General features: G+C 36.2%; 1 protein-coding gene across 1 annotated transcript in view; it reads left to right on the top strand.

Moving 5' to 3' along the window:
* Positions 1 to 5,545: 5,545 nt before the first annotated feature.
* gfra1b (gdnf family receptor alpha 1b) overlaps positions 5,546 to 18,076 on the top strand; it is a 29,175-nt gene continuing 16,644 nt past the window's right edge. Inside the window, exons 1-3 of the mRNA XM_077200678.1 lie at positions 5,546 to 6,051; positions 6,425 to 6,727; positions 6,957 to 7,040. Of these exons, the coding sequence (XP_077056793.1) occupies positions 5,991 to 6,051; positions 6,425 to 6,727; positions 6,957 to 7,040 (448 nt within the window). The 5' untranslated portion in view covers positions 5,546 to 5,990. The remainder of the gene's footprint in view (positions 6,052 to 6,424; positions 6,728 to 6,956; positions 7,041 to 18,076) is intronic.

Genomic DNA, 18,076 nt, shown 5'->3' with positions numbered 1-18,076 from the left:
CAACAGAAATGACCAGGGCCTACTGTGAAATCCCTACATTTGCACTCGCTCAGGATGCATCTATAAAAGACCTGCACCAGAAACGAGTGTATCAGCAGCTACTCTTCCAAAAGCCCCCTTTTCCTCCATTTGGTCACATTTACAGCCTCATCAAATTGACGGTCGCGGTTGTCTAGAAAGGTAACAAAGCGCAATACAAAGCCACCCCAATGCTCTGGAAGAAAGTAAATACAAAGACAGATCTGCCTTCACTTGCCCTTGCATGTCACATTATATGTGCAATCATGTCAGAGGTAATTAAACATGTGGGAAGAATACAAATCAGAGTATTAAGGATACTCACAATCAGTCGAGTTTAGTATCCCTACTTCAGTTAAAGAACAAACCTGAATAAACATTGTTCCTCAGTGGGTGCTGTCACTTCCAACTTCCAATTTAATTACTGCAGGAACATAAGCAATGTTGGAGTAACACAAACTTATTAATAGAAAACGACTACCAGTCGGTCTTGAAACAAGTTGTTATTAATGGTGCCGTTCCTCCAAGGGATTTCAGATTTCACCCTTCTTGTTCACGCAGCCTGGAGCAGAATAACTTGTAGAGGATAAGGAGGCAATTAAAACACGCAAATGTCAATCAACAGTTGTTCTAAAAAAGTGGGGCAGAAATGTCAGTGATAAATAATTAGAATGGTGGCAAAAAACCGTCACAGACTCTCACTGTCAGTAGCAGTTTGCATTACATGCATTTGTGTCACTTTCCAAGAAAACAAGGGCAACGCCGTCCAGTGGAACTCATTGCTATGTAGAGCTTGTGAAGCCTGGGGATTTCTCTGAACAGCTCACTATCCCAGTTTAGCTGGACCCAGGCTAGATCGCAAACAGCATATTTTTCAGTGGTCAGATGAGCTAAATACTTATGTTAGGATGGATGTTTACTGACCTTTGCAGTACCTTTCACTCCTCTTAAAGCCGGTTTTAAAACTCAGGGCTTGTGCCACTCAAACTGTAACTTAATCCTGTATTTTGTCAAGAACGAGAGCACAAGCAATGAAACTAGACAGAGAAATCACATTTTCTCAGATGTTTTAGACTGTATGACCTGTTCACAAACTGCACTAGCATGAAAATGAAAACATATCATGGTATTACTGTGTTTTTAGACATAGTACAATGATAATACCATGTTTTGGACAAGCACCATGAGTATACAGTGTAGTATAACATGATAGGCCTATACGCTGTATGGTAATTCATTATTATCTGATACATACCATAGTACAGCCACAGTACTGAGATATGCTTAGAATCAGTATCATCTATATAGTATGTAACAACACCACAACAACAAATTAATGTATGTGGGGAAGATCTTAATCCAATATTTAATTTACATTATTTTCTGTTTTTCTAATATACCTAGTAAGTTAATTCCCTTGAAATACAAATAACCTTCTGAACATTTACTGCTGCCTATTTAAATTGTGTTCCAAATGTTGTATAAATCTGGGCATCTTCAGAATGGTGCACAGACAGCAAATCTTTGTAGATATGAGTTTGCCGTGTCATGTATGATATGTGACAAACTGTACAACATTGCCATCTACTGGCAAGCTGATTAAAAATCCCATTCACTGAGAAGAGAATATTATATTATATGTGACCCTGGATCACAAAACCAGTCTTAAGTAGCACGGGTATATTTATGGGAATAGCCAACAATACATTGTATTGGTCAAAATTATACATTTTTCTTTTATGCCAAAAATCATTAGGATATTAAGTAAAGTTCATGTTCCATGAAGATATTTTGTAAATTTCCTACCGTAAATGTATAAAACATTTATTTTTGTGAGTGAATGCAGCACAATCGCGAACGTAAATAGACGATATGCGATTTTCTCAATGTTTCGATTTTTTTGCACCCTCAGATTCCAGATGTTCAAATAGTTGTATCTCTGCCAAACATTGTCCTATCCTAACAAACCATACATTTATGGAAAGCTTACTTATTCAGCTTTCATGTGATGTATAAATCTCAATTTCAAAAAAATGACCCATGTGACTGGTTTTTTCATCTAGGGTCACATATATATATATATATATATATATATATATATATAATTTTAATTTGTAGGCTATTCATTTTTTAATTTATTTGAATAGATTTGTTTGCAAGTAGATCTCTTTTTACCTTTTTAATATATATATTTAATCTATACTTTGTCATCATTCAAACTTGATTTTGTGTTGTTGTAATGTTAGACCACTAGAGGGAACGCGACTCCAATTTCCTGTGGAAACTGTTACCCACTGTGATTGTGGGTAATACATCAGTTAATTAGTTCTGATAAATAAGCAAAAATATAAATATATTTCAGCACATTTTAGTTTCTAACTATTATATGCCATATTCCATTGATTTTTATAAACGGTTTCTTTAAAGAAAAAGAGAAGACAGCAATAAAATGATGTTTATTTAATACAGTGCCTTCAGAAAGGTCTAGAAACTACTAAGATCAAACTGAGGAAGCAGACAAGAGGGGCAATTGTCAAAAAATGAGCAGCAGGCCAAAAATGAGAGAGAGAATCTGTCCAGCATTAACAACCTCCTCAGCACTTCACTTACTCACCCACTTAAAGAGAGAGAATTGAAGGAAGCCACTTGTGAGAACTGTCAGTAGTGCCCAGAGTTTGTAAATGAGAAATGTAATTATTTTATTTTGGTCAGTGTTCAATTGGGAGAGGAGTACTCTTATATAAAACATGTTGAATGATATTAAACAAGAAAATATTTCAAATGGGGTTTTGAAAGGGAACAAAGACAGGGGGAAAAACTCAAAAGAAGCAATTCTTTCTGAACAGCATTGGAGTTCCTTCCTTGGTCATTTTCAGTCGGTTTTGATCCACCTTGTGCTCTGAATCAAACCCGCCACAGTGATCTCAGCAGTTTCCAAAGGCCTTCAGTGGAAGTCTATTAGCTGGCAGGCTGAAACTGAGGCAATTTTCTTTTCTTTGATCAAGCAATCAAAAGGAACCATCAAAGTCAGCAATTACTGTTCCTCAAACATGACTTAATTACATCCCATTGCTGTTCAAAGACAAATGTTTGCATAGAACACATTTGCCATCCGAAGGGGAAAATGAATGCCGTTTCTTTTCTCTACTAATTAATATATTATAATGGGGATCAACCACGTAATGGCTTCTACACGGACCGGATGCGCTTACACACCAATATAGCTTTTGAAACGGGCAATCAATTAGCTGTACAGATGACACGGATCAAATTACTCTCAATCGATTGACCCTGAATATTGCTTACCCCCATACTGTTTGTGTTTCTAAGTGTGATGAATGAGAGCCATTCTTAAGAATTATTCTTGGGGGTTGAGTTTTACAGCTATCCCCATTCTTACAGGCTCAAACTAATGCGGGTTAAGATTTGTGGGGTAGAAACCGAACCGAGAAACCTCTCCCCCTCTAAATGGCTGAAAAGGCTACAGAGAATATACATACTTCCTGCCACAAATCTCCCATTGATTTTCCTTTTAACAATACCTAAATGGAGATGTGCTGCAGCACTCTGTTTGATGAGACTGCTTTTTATATGTGAATACACATATGGACAAAAGCACAGTGCATACACATATAAACATGTCCTCTGCCATCCGTACTACAATCACTACTCAATCTACATCAAGTGTTTTCACACATCAAGTGTTTAACCCATGCTCTTCACTCAAACACATACATTGAAATCTTCATAACCATCCACCATAGAGCCCTTATGCTATTCTTGCATTACAAAACATTTCGTCTGTAACAGCAATCAATCTCCTATACAGGAGCTGACATTGTTGCTCTCAGAAAATTATTTACAAACTCCCAATTTACATGGCATCATTACCAAAACAATTATTCATTTATATTATCCTTTAATTATTTGCCAGTGTTATAGTTACACACATGGAGGTAATGGAATGTAAAAGAATAATCAATTAGAGAAAGCAAATACCATTCAGGAAATGTTTTAGTATTCTGTCTCTCGGATAGATTTATTGTTAGGTTTCATACAAAGTTAATTGTCTGCAGAATCATGGCTGGATCAATGTTGCATCATTTGTGCAATGCTGTAATTCACATTATCTATTGGTATCCAGCAATGCCTTTGATTAACTGACAATAAATCCAACAGAGCTCATTTCCTAGATGGTTAGTCTTTTGTACCCAACCTAAAGGTGCGTATTGATCACGTATCGAGTTTCTAAACCAGTTCAGTATGCCTGCAATCTCATTAGTCTGACTGGTTTATAACATGTCAAGCAATTGCTAGCTAATTATTTTGGTTTGTGTAATTAATTCTTAATTTTTGTTGAAAGTTTCATTAAACAGAGGAAATTGATTTTGGTTTGATTTCAGTGGAATGAAGCTTGTTAACAAGTGAGGAGCAATCATTATATGATATGCACAAAGGCACCATGAATCAATGTTTATGGATCAATCAGAGAAATATAAAAGTCACTTGCAGGAGCACAAAACACTGCATGAAGACACCATGGCAACATGGTAGATGTAATGTGTCCGGAAATGTATTTGGATGCTTGGTTTTGATTGTGTATTGATTCATAAATTACTATGCTACATGATTTCTTTATGTAGTCAATTCAAACTGTATTTTTGAGGAAATTAATTAAACAAATAGACCATTATAAAAAAATATTATTTAAAACATAATAAAATATTATAATGGGTTCTATATGCAAATGATAACGAGTGAAAATGTATTCATTTATATTTTTCTGCTTCATTGATTTGAAAGGGCAACTGTCATGCTTGTCTTTAGTAAACAGGTGGCGCTCATGCTCTCCACACAATCAAGAAATAAAACGTCATAAAGGGTTTTATGATCATATGAGACACTTAAATTAAGAAAAGGAACGAGTTACATGTGGCAGACTAAATGTGGACGCGAACAGTAAGCAAACTCTTAACTAGTGTTGGATGACGTCATACTTGCTCTTATGCAGTAGCATAACTAGCAAAACTGAGGAGAATAAAAATGTTGGCGGTCTTAAAAGTGTGTTCTTTTTACAGAATGTTCTGATTAGAGTAGGCTACGCTAATTAGACGCTTTCACCTGAGGTAACCACAGCAACAGCTGGTCGGTACAACGATGAAAAAAAATAACTAGGCTATAGCTACTGTCAATCGTTATTTATCATTAGGCCAATTAATAAAAAAAATTATAATAAAAATTGCACAAAATGGTTAGTATTTAGTTTTCAATGTCTAATTCATAGGAATAACGTCAGGAGTGGCCAAAAACGGACATAAATTGTTGCAAGGAAAACAAACATCAACAGTGATAATTTCTCACGCAGGGTGTCAGATATGGATCGCAAAGTGGATTCGATTTCTGCTTGGACAGTCTTTGTATAATTCTTATTAAGAAAAGTGCTTTATGGTGCCTAATCATCGAATTCACTGTCCAACTGAGCCAAAAGGACTGACCTTCTCTAGAGATCTGAGCACATGCGCAGTGTCTTCTCACAGAGTGCGCGTACTTCGACCTGCATATCGTCAGTTAACTGAGCGCGCAACAGCACTCATATTTGACATTAAATATGGACTGACATGAACTTTTACTGATATCGGAATGTTCAATTTATGTGCATTTTTATAAGAAAACGTTTAAGAAATTGATCGGCTAATGAAGATATGATAAAGAAGATATCAAAAGGTTAAATATATAGCGCAATGCAAAGATATTAGTGTTTTATCGTAATCAACACTTAGTACTGTTTTTTATTCTCTTGTCGCGGGGTGTGTCCAGCAGAGCAGCACTGAGCGCTTGTCAGAGTCTGTCCGGATGTGTATGATGTCTGATCACTTGTTCCTCACCACTTGCACCAGTGCGCAGCTGGCGCGCAATGGATTTACTGTGGAATGTCTTCTATTTCGTATTTAACCAGTTTCCCTGCTTTCTGAATGGATCTGAATAAAGCGACGATGATATTCGTAACTTTTTGGATAATGTTGCCTGTCCTTGGTAAGTTGCGATGCATTTGATCCAATATTTGTTTGCGCTTAAATCAGCAACAACTAGGCTACAACAAATATATATAATATTGTAATTCAGATGCATACATATTTTTTAGTTTAATAATGATGAGTATTATAATAGCCTATTAGTATTAGTATTTCTAAACCTTGTAGGAAACAGATAGATGTATTTTAAGTGTTTTGTCTTTTACATAGCAAACATATAAGTTGTCTCTATTTGTTTAAATGGGGTCCACTAACTAGGTAAGTGCTATTACCATAATTATGAACATGAGAAAATCGTAGTAAAAGCCAACTGTGAAAGATTTTACCATTCTGTTTTATTCACATCTGTAACTTTGTCTTTCCCCTGCATCTAGTGCTCTTCTCAAAGGCAGATGCGATCGCACATTCTCGTTCGTTTCGAGTGGACTGCGTTAGGGCTCATGAACAGTGTTTGGCGAAATACATCTGCAGCACTAAGTACCGAACCATGAGACAGTGTGTGGCCGGGAGAGCCAGTAACTTCAGCATGCTGGCTGAACCCGAGGCGCAGGACGAGTGTCGGAACGCCATAGAGTCTATGAAACAGAGTCCTCTGTACGACTGCAAGTGTAGGAGAGGAATGAAGAAAGAGAAGAACTGTCTGCGCATCTTCTGGAGTATATACCAGAGTTTGCAGGGTGAGCAGATCCATGCGTAACACCACAGTTGAACAGAATGAAAAATGACCAGGCACCGTAGACCCCCTTTTTTAGTCGTGGAAATGCATTATGCTGCTGTTATAACCATGCGTTTTATATGGATAAAGAACTTCTGGTTCTAAGAATGGTGCATGTAAACAGTTTGAATTCTTACTTGCTAAATTATTATTTCTACTACATTAGCTTACTTTGATGGTTTATCTTCCAGCCAATGATTTGCTGGAGGACTCGCCATATGAGCCAGTAAACAGCCGTCTGTCTGATATTTTTCGTCTGGCTCCCATCATATCAGGTAAGTCTGATGTTATATCTCCACCTCACACTTATCTGTCAGTTCACACTGCGTAGCCTACAAATCATTTGCCAGCTTTCGTTTTGTCTGTTGATTCTAAACATATACTGTGTTTAATTAATGCATATGTCTAAGGTATAGGCCTATGTGTACATCCAGTGGATAAAAGTGTCTGCCAAATGAATTAATTTAAATGCATGGTGGCTTATGAATTACCTGCCTGCGTCTGTCATTTATGAATGTGTGCTATGTAATGGATTTTAGAGATGGGAGTGAACAGGTTTCAGTGATGTCCTTGAAAAAGAGTCAGTGCCTAATACATTCCTGTATAGAGGACTAACAGAACAAGTACTACTGGATGGAGAATGTATAGTTATGCACTGTAGATGGCGCTGTTCCTACCCTGTTCAACTACTGTGAGATCTGCTGGTGTTGAAGATAACTGACTGCATCTCTCAATCTAAACAGTTTGACTGCAGAAGTTTTGCAGTAAATCTCCATGGGGACAGACAGTAGGTCTGTTCCAAAACCTAGTGAGCTGCCCAGCTGCCAACTGCCTACATGAGCAGCATTCTAACCATCATTGAAACTCATTAGTGACACTGCGTATACAGCACCTCCGTGCAGGACACAAATATTAGCCTACACCGCACCCATTTTGAGACTCGACTAGCAATTGATTTAAATAGCGTTTGACATTATGTCACCATGCTAAGAGTGAACTACTATATGCATTAAAACAAACAACTATTGGATAAGAAACCCTGTGAAAATGTGTTTTTATACATGATTTTCAGTATTGAGTAAATCGTTTATTTGAATTTATTCATTATTTATTATTTATTATTATTATTGAGTTTATTTATTTATTTATATATATATATATATATATAAACTCAATTACATGGCATCACATGAAAGTACATGGGATGTAGAGATGCTCTCCCCTTTCATTTCCCTCTCATTCCACTTCAAATCAATAAAGCCGTACGAGAAACGCAGCTTCAGAAAATTGCAGCCTTGTTCTTTCCTGAAGCGCTAATCAATGCTTAAATATAAAAATAAGCTTAAATTTACTGGTTTCAACAGTTGTTGATTCTTTAATCATCAGTCTGGTATTAATGCATTATTACGAAATGCACATCACAGGCTTGCTTTTGGTTTGCTGTGGATCCATGTATATGTGTTGACTGCTTGTGCATTTGTGGCAGCAGACTACAGGTGTTGTACATCACCAGAGAGAGAATCATTCATTTGAATTATTTATATTTTAATGCAAAATGCAAATGAATATTAATCTCATAATGAGTCTCTTTACTTGAAGAAGTAAAAAATGTGCACCAGAAATATATGAAAAAGGTGCACCGGTTATGGCACGTCCAGCAACACCTAATAATTCACAGCTGGTCTATACAGGAGTGAGCAGGATGTTTATGGCTGCTGCCAGTGCAGCTTCAATAAAAACTGATTTGGTTGAGATACTCAGAGCTGCTTTGCCAGATTTTGGCCCAGATGGAGAGACATTCCTGTTCTTGAGGTGGTGCAATGTCTGGGTTATACAGGCCTAATGAATCTGTAGAGAACTCATCATCCTCCACTGCATCAACAAAGAATGGTATACCAGACCCATTGTAAAATAATGTGGAGAGAAATATTGTAAGTTACTTGTGTTGTACACTGCCTAATATATTTTGTTGATCCTGGAACAACATTCCTATCCGAAAATGTAGTCCCATAACCTTTCCCCTAAACCAAATTATGCCCATAGCTTTTCCCTAAAATCAGAGGGAAATGATAGGCAAATAACACTGAGAAGCATCTAACCCTGGTTGTAAACTTGTCCCTCAAATCTGATTTGTTGGTTGATTGGAATGTTGTTCCAGGATCAACAAAGATGTTGATCCAGGAACATGTTGTACTCGGTGAAATCATGTTCACCGTTTGGAATGTTAGTGTTTGTTGGGGCAGTGTGAACCAGCCTTAAGTGACACATAAACTGTCCTCAGACTCGATTTAGACTTATAAAAATGAACTTAAGACTTGACGGAAAGTGATTATATTTACATTTAGCCATTTAGAAGATGTTTTCATTCAAAGTGACTTTCAGTGATTACTACTACTTTTTTTTACTAACTTAACGAGATGCACTGTAAAAAAAATTATGATCAATAAGCTGACAACATATGTTTTTACATTGCTTTAACATCAAAATCAGTTAAGGAATTTTCAACTTATTTATACAAGATTCAACTAATTATTTTAAGCCAGTCAGTAAAATGTAGTTTATGTTTAAATGACTTAAACATCCAAGTTTATTGTACTTAAAAATTGAAGGCAGTAATTTGTTACAGTGTCACTTAAACTTGTGACAAACAACTTGAAAAACTTGAGTTTTGGCTTAGACTGTGAAAGACTTAAGACTTCACTTAGACTCTGTGGCATAGATTTGTGAATGTGTCTGGTGCACAGTATTGAACCAGTCATGTCAGTACAAAATATACTTATGAGAAACATAATGCCAAGCAAAGAGACCGAAACATACTGTAGTCAACAGAGTATCAGCTTTCTCAAACTCTTTTCATAGTCCTTACTAACAGAAATGCCTGGTCATCTAATTGTAGCTGTCCAGGGCTCTAATGCAAAAACGCCAGTGTTTCAGTAAATGTGTTAAGGTTACACTTCCTGTCAGAAACATACATGAGATCAATATGAATGGACGCATTAAGCGTCTAATAATTGCTGAGTAAGACAGTTCACTCTCCAAATAGCGTTTTAAACTTTAACAAACTTATATTCCCCATAAAGATGCATCATTAAGGTAATAGCAGTCAAACGGATCGGATAATTATGCAGGTTTTACGTCATGTTTATGAGAGGCTGAATGCCTCTCAGATGACTCAGTTGAATAGGTATTGTCAGAACTGAGTCTTCGTTCAGAATGTGTCTGTATGCAGTATGCTGTGGAGGCACTTTTCTTCCTCTGTATTTGATGCCACACCCTGAAGCTTTTGTAACAGACCCTCTTGAGCTGTAGGATCACAAGAAAAAGGAAGGGGGGGGGGGGGGGGGGCAGCCATGTGAAGGCGGAAATAAATGCCCTGTTTAGTGAAAGAGTAGCCGAAAGGGTCAGGCAGAATTGCACTGAATTGGTTGCTAGTAGGCAGGCCAATTAGTGATGTTATAAAGCTTATTAGGCTTTCCACAGTTGGAAATGGATGTTTACCAATAAATGAACACTCTGGCATAATTCTCATCTTCACATCATTTCAAACCAGTATGACTTTCTTTCTTCTGTTTTTGTGCTTCCAATGAAAGTCAATGGAGTCCAAAACAACACCGGAAAAATTCTCTTCTGTCCTGTTACACAGAAAAAAGAAAGACATACAGGTTTGGAACAACACGAGTAAATGATGACATAATTTTCAATTTTTGGTGAACTATCCCTATACACCCCTAGTGTATAGGGATTATAAATTATAAAAAGTATAAAATAATTTTTTACTTGTCTACCTTCATTTGAAATGCAACTTTAAATGGCCATAGGTAAAGGCAGTATGCAGAAGACCTAGTAGACATCTATCTAACCACTTCTTGACTGGCCGTATGGCTCTTTCTTTTTTTATCAGTGCTGTGGCAAAAGAAACCTGTTTATTGTGCCATCAATCATGAGACATTCATACCAAATAACCACTGGAATACATTCGCCTGGAAATGCTTGAATTAAAACGGGTCCTTTCCATAAATCAATAAAGAAAGCGGTCATGAGAGAAGAAGAATGATCATAGTGTCACTGTAAAGCGAGAGTTGTGCCACCTGATCAGTGAGGAGCTGGAGCAATGAAGCCAGAGAAAGGCAGACATTGTTAGATTAATAAATATATGAACCGTGGGGAAAATGAAAGGGATAGTTTTGCCAAAAATGAAAATTCTGTCATTATTTACTCACCCTCATGTCCAAACCTGTTTTTCTTGTTTGTAAAAAATAATTTAAAATAATGTAAAAATGTAAAAGTGTTTTTTTTTCTCTATACAATGATATAGAGTCAATGATGTTGGAAATCCATAGGATGACTATTCGCTTTTAGAAATATCTCTTCAAGTGGAGTAAACATGGAGTTCATATTTGTATGTGGAACCAAACATTATAGTGAAGACTAAAACAGATATAATGTTTTGCAATCAGTTTAGACAGATGAATTTCACTTTTTTTCATGTTCCTGCATTGGTCCACAGGCTTGTCAATAATGGAGTGATCACAAATGGCCGTTCATTTCTCTCGCTATAAGGGGTACTCACAATCAAATGTCAAGTCGTGTCAATAATGAGCCCTTTTTTTGGATATATAGCATTTGATATCAAATCATTTTTGATATGCCTTGACTAAGGCTGCATTTATTTGATCAAAAATATTGTAAAAACAGTAATATTGTGCTACATTAATACAATTACAATAGTATTACTGTGATGGCAAAGCTGAATATAGTATGATTTCGGTTTGGGTCACGTGTTGAAAACGCCATATCATTCAAGTAAAACAGACCTACTGTATGGAAATTAAGTGCACATCCCTGTAAGCCCATCTAGATCGGCCCAATGGCGGTATCCGACAGAATGGGTGAAGCTTTCTGCGCATTACTGTCTTTCAGCGTGGCAAAGAAATTTAGTTCCAATTAAACTTATATGAGTCCATTTTATCACGACCTCGAATTTTAGATTGCCAATTGGTTATTGGTCAATTATATAATAGTTTAGCATCAGCAATACATTTGATTGTTCTACTTAACTCTTTACTTACATTTTACTCGTTCATATCAGGAAGCTATGTCGCTCTGAGGTCCTCACGCATTCTGCTTAACGCGGGTCTCACCATCACAAGCTCATCAGTTTTGGTCACCAAACAGAGGTAATTGGCTATGAATATATTGACTGTAGGGAAAATTAAAGGGATAGTTTTGCCAAAAATGAAAATTCTGTCATTATTTACTCACCCTCATGTCCAAACCTGTTTTTCTTGTTTGTAAAAAATAATTTCATTCAGGCAAGTAATTGGCTATACCTGAGATTGGTCACATTCACGCCGTGATTGCATACACTTGAAATTAAAGTAAAGTTTACTTCAGGCAGTGGTACGGCCACTATTACAGATATAAATTGACCAACATTACTCCTCTTATAATAGCTTTGGATTGGCCATGCCGTGGTTTTCCATGTACACTTATCTAAAGTAACATTGCATTAAAACAGAGGTAAGACACACCCAAATTTAGATTTTTCGAGCAGAATTTTTACTATTCTAAACGGAAATTCTCTTCTTGTCTTTGCGAACCACGTACACTTGAATTAATGTCAAATATTAGTCATCACTAATCTGACGCAAAACGTGCGGTAACATACGAATCCGTTTAATCTACTTGGTAAAACAATTTCAGGGTCAGTTGGAATAAAATCAAATGTAACAATTGATATTCCAATTTCATAACCAGTTCAAAGATAGTAAATACAAAACATGAAATGCTCTGGAATAAAGAGAGAAGATGCAAACCTGACATTATAAAATACATGATGCGGAGTATCTTGCATACACTTACACATACTTCTTTGAGAATAAGTCATTTGTACCAGTCGCATTGAGACATTTCAAATGATAACAAACATGTACAATACTGTATGATAATTATTCACATTAAACCATATAGATTTTTGGGTGAATTTTGGTGATCTCGGGAAGAGGGAAAGAGATGTATTCTGAAGTGAGACTTGCGTCTGAAATGGTGATGCTAACTTCACAAGAGAGAGTTCAAATGTTAATTTCCTTTGTTTTCTCAGAGAGTTGCCCTTTCTTCCAGTTCTTCCAGTTTTTCCAGTCTTACATCCCTGTTTCTGACGTCCTTACAAGCGCACCGTCTCACAGGAAGGAGAGATGGAGATACAGTGCCGTCTATTTCTCTCACATGCCGAACTGAGGCTGTCTCGGCCATCTGAATTATTCACACCCTCGGGCTGGTCCAGAATGTAGTAACAAGTCCCAGGTGGTCCTGTCCTCAAAGAGAACTGATATGCATTGAGGTCAGAAGGACCATGTCCTCTTCTCATGCAAGATGGTCTGCTTCCTTTCATTAGGTGCATAAATTTGGTTGTATTCAGTCATGCTGCTCATCCAGAAAAATAGTTTGATTAAATATGAAACAGAGTCTGTTGAATGAAGAAATGGGGTAATTATAAAGGAAACTGATGGATAATAAATTAAAATCTTTTCAGTGTTACTTACTACATATTTATTTTAAAAAAGGCCTTTAATGTCTGTCTCTGGCTAATTTATTTCTGGATGCGTTTTACTTAGATTTAGTTTTGATCCATAATTCCACTTTCTCTGTAATGACAAAAAATCCTGTCATTGTTTTAAACATTCAGTAGGATGAAATTCATATGCGTAATGTTCATTTGAATTGCCATAGTCTGTTTTAAGAAAATCATTTCAGACCTTCACTGTTATTGGCACGAATCGCAAAAAGCTTATATGAGAGGAAGAGGTTATTAAATATGAAAAAATTTCCCTGTCAGCAGTTATTGTTTGGAAGTTCAATTTGATTTCCAATCTCATTTCACATCATTGACATGGATGCCAGGGCCGTACGGTTCATGAATCCCAACCAGCTGCCACACAGCCTGACGAAGGAAAAGACAGTGAGAGACAAACAGAGAAAGAGAGAGAGCTTTTTATGTTTGTTTAGAAATAGAATGTTTTCTACATTATATAATGAAACTCTGCTATGGGATGAGCATGTAAACACTGAGAAACACACAAAACAAATGTCTCAAATCCTCATCTCACGCTATGAGAAAGATGTCGGCCTCGTCAGAAATCACGAAACAGCTTGATGATTGCTGGAGGCAAAAATGACATTTAAAGCTTGTGCGTGCTGTGTTGTGTGCTCATAAGCGTTTGGTAATTACAAATGTCTGGATGGTTGATTACAAATCATTCAGCATCAATAACTCTGTCAAGTGTGTACAAAAAGGGGAAATATAAAGGGGAAATATAAAGGGGAAATATAGAGGCCTAAAACACTCTTTATTAAAACATACTTTAATAAAATTTTGGAGGTTTCTTAAAGGAAATGAGGCAGGCAAAACTGAGATCTTAACAGTGCAATATAAAGTACAACTTACATGATTATGATTGATACTCTTTCTATTAATAATAAAGAACCATAAGATAAATAAACTTTTTCTTAGTAAGCATTCAGTCTAGCCAAATCTTTGCAAAATATTTTTGAGTGGAAACTTAGATTTGCCTTCCATTTGAAATGCCTAACCTCTTTTAACCTCCTGTTATGATTATAGCTGTTTAAAACAAAACAAAAAAAGCGCAACACTTTACAATAAGGTTAATTAGTTAGCATTAGTAACTACATTAGTTTGCATGAACTAATAATGAACTGCACTTATACAGCATTTATTAAGCTTTGTTAATGTTAATTTCAACATTTACTAATACTTTATTAAAATCTTGTTAAGATTAGTTAATGCACTGTGAACTAACAATAAACAGCTGTATTTTTATTAACTAACGTTAACAAAGATAAAAAAAAATTCTAATCCACTCTCAGCTTTATAATTAAACTATCAGTGTATTTACTCAAAGCAACTTTCATCCATTTCTCCCTACAAAAAGAATGTGGATTTTGATTAAAAGCAGATACATAAATATCACTCCCCTATTGCATTCATGTTTGAAAAGGGACATGATATGTTCTGAATCAACGTGATGGGCTGAGATGGTCATAATTCATACAGCTGTATCTGTATATCATTGACCTTTTCATAAGGAAAGATTTGCACTATTTAACTACACATCATTAAACAGGTCAAAAGCAGAGTGCTCTATAATACAGTATAACTGTTCATATTTTCACATCAAACACTGTTTATATCTGATGCTGTATCAGGAAGTGACACCGCTGTCTGTTTTTTTTTTTTCAACCGATCATAAAGTGCTTTCACTGCAGTACTGCGTGAGCTTGCGTGACCAGGTCACCCAAAGTCACGTCATCTGTCAGTGCTGAGATTAAGGACAATACAATGACCCACACACACAGAGAGAAAGACTTGAACACCCACACCCACAGCAGAAGAGTATAGACTGAATAGGCAGTGAGAATGTAAAGGCTGTCAAACATATATAATACAAATCCTTTGGAGTGGATTTTGGAGAGAAGCCTATAGCGAGAGAAAGAGGAAATCCTTTATTCTAATGGGGTTGGGTTGACAGCTCTATGCTGTCAGTTCCTGAGGACTGATCCCCCACTGTGCATGTGTGCTTCAGTGTTTGTGATGTATGAAGCCTATAGTTATAATTTCCTGACTCCAATATTGTGGGAATGTGAATGGGAGTAGAACGCAACCACCCCCTCCCTCTCTTTTAAGAGTGTGCCTGCATTCATCAGTGGATTTATCACATCTCTCTAGCTTACTTTAACTCCTTTTCTCTGAACTAGCCATTCAAAAATCTACATGCATGCCCAAACAAGTCTGATTTGGAGCATGCTTTAGTGATACTGTGCTGCTGTTAAATACTGTAATTTAACAATGATCAGTGAACAAAGGGAGTTGAGAAGGAGGTGTGGCACAAAAGGATGAATGCCAGGTTTAAACTGAATTTTGTACCTCCTAAGTAAATGCCGCAGCTGCCTGTCCAAACCTCTACAGTGGATGCCACTTTCTTCTCTTGGACTAGCGACCTTAAGTATTGAAATTCCTGGACCTGTTTTAACTGAGTGCTCTCCAGGTAGACCTGTGACCCCTTTGCCATCACTTTAGTCTGCTTGTATATCTGTAGCTTCAGCATTGGCGCTGTCATCGGCAAACTTTAGATCTTTTAAAGAGTGATCTATATCAGACTGGACTCCACACATGCCCTGGAAAGCCTTGATGGCGTTGATCACGATGTTGAATAACAACAGGGAGACGATGTCCCCTTGACAAACTCCAGACTTAGTTGTAAACTCCTTTGAAAATGTGTTCCGGATCCGTATTTGGCTATTTGATCCATTATAGGATGCTTGGAGGAGTTTAATGATCTTCCTGGGAACAAATTTGGTTTCCAGTGTCTTCCATAAGGCTGGCCAGTAGATATAGTCAAATGCTAGCTTAAAGTCAATAAAGACAAAGATGGTTTGCTGTCCACTTTGATTTAAGATGAATTGAGAAAAATATTTTTTACAAGCCTTAAAATTATACAATGGCATAAGGACCAATAATATTTAATAGTAATTATAAGTATTTTGCATCATAATCCTTAATATTATTATTACATTATTAGGTAACACTTTATTTTACAGTGTCCTTGTTACATATGTTACATGTACTTACCATAGTAATAACAGTAAATTATGCATAAATACAGGCAACTTACTATATGCAACCCTCAACCAAATCCTAATCCTACCCTAACTCTATAGTAAGTACATATAGTTGCTTACTATTACTCAGTACTTAAATATATAATTACACTGTAACAATAACACCTTAAAATAAAGTGGAACCAATTATTATTTTATTATCATTATTATTAAATCATTATACCATATTTTGTTACATATGTCTCTGGTACTTAGCTTTTTTTTTACCTTCCACATTTATAACAACCATGTCCATTGTATAGTTCACATCATTCTATTTTAGATCATATAATAGAATAGAATGGGTAAAAAGGATAAAAAGGTGAAAAAGGAGAACAATAGCTAAATAATAGCACTTTCATATGGACAAATAATAATTATAATAATTATAATAAAAAAATATTAGTTTTAATTTTTATCACTACTACTACTAATAATAATAAATATATAAATATAAATATTTTTTTGTTCCTATGATGGTTGTGTTATTTAGCATTTTTTTCCTCTTGCAAATTTGTAATAGCACGTCATTGTATACATAGATTTAAATGCTAGCTCACTCCAAACACATTTTTCTAGATAATCTCATGAAGGTAAAAAATAGTTACAGGACATTTGAGTCGCAACAGCTGTATGTCTTTGACTTGAATATCTCACATCAGTGAAGTTCATTCTAATCATTCTTTTTTTATTTAAGTTAAATTGAGCATCTCTGTATTATTTAGCTGCCAAAGGCAATTTTGACTTGCATTTGGCACTCAGTAAGTGTTCATTTTACACCCCGTGTACATTGCTTTTTCATTCTCAATTTATTAATGCCTCAGTCTTGGCTCCATTTCTCACAGATTAATATATAGTGGCTTGTATGTTTTACTGCTAATGTATGTAAATTGAAGGCAGAACCCCAGAGGGAAATTACTTGGCAGTTGTTGATGGTAAAACATCAAATACCAGTTTTATGTCTTATTAGACATTGATTTTTTTTCTGGATTGAAAGCCATCAACTCTGTACTCTTTATTAATTACACTCATGAGATTTTATGAAGTCTAATTACACGCACACACACACACACACACACACACACACACACACACACACACACACACACACACACACACACACACACACACACACACACACACACACACACACACACACACACACACACACACACACACACACACACACACACACAGCCCCTAGTCATCATTTACTCTCTTTAGCAAGCTCCCCAAACACAAAGTCAAACATCTAGCAGTAATGTGACTCCCTCCATTGTCACTGCTACAATAATAGGGTAAATCTCCAAGCCATCGCTGGAATTTCACTCACTGGAGTATCAATGACCCCCAAATCCCTCTGGCTCTGGTAATTATTTGAGATCATACTAATCTATGTCGGGAACTGAGTAAAGTGTCCATTACCTCAGCCTGTTAGGGATCAGAATTTTACAATCTCTATCAGATTAGGGTGGTCATGGTACAAAGATTTTAGAAGTTAAAATGTTTTCAACATACTCAGTAAACAAATTTGTCCGGTTTGATGAAGTAACATACTAAACTGTACTTGTTTGGCTAAGGACTGCGCATTCATAGAGAGTTAATTGAAAGAGTGTTTGAGAAGAGTGCCGATACC

This window comes from Siphateles boraxobius, unplaced genomic scaffold, assembly GCF_051911475.1.
Source record: "Siphateles boraxobius isolate OS27281-9 unplaced genomic scaffold, OSU_SipBor_1 46, whole genome shotgun sequence".
Taxonomy (NCBI): Eukaryota; Metazoa; Chordata; class Actinopteri; order Cypriniformes; family Leuciscidae; genus Siphateles; species Siphateles boraxobius.
The sequence above is the reverse complement of the archived record's forward strand: the minus strand, read 5'-3'. Positions and strand labels throughout refer to the sequence as shown.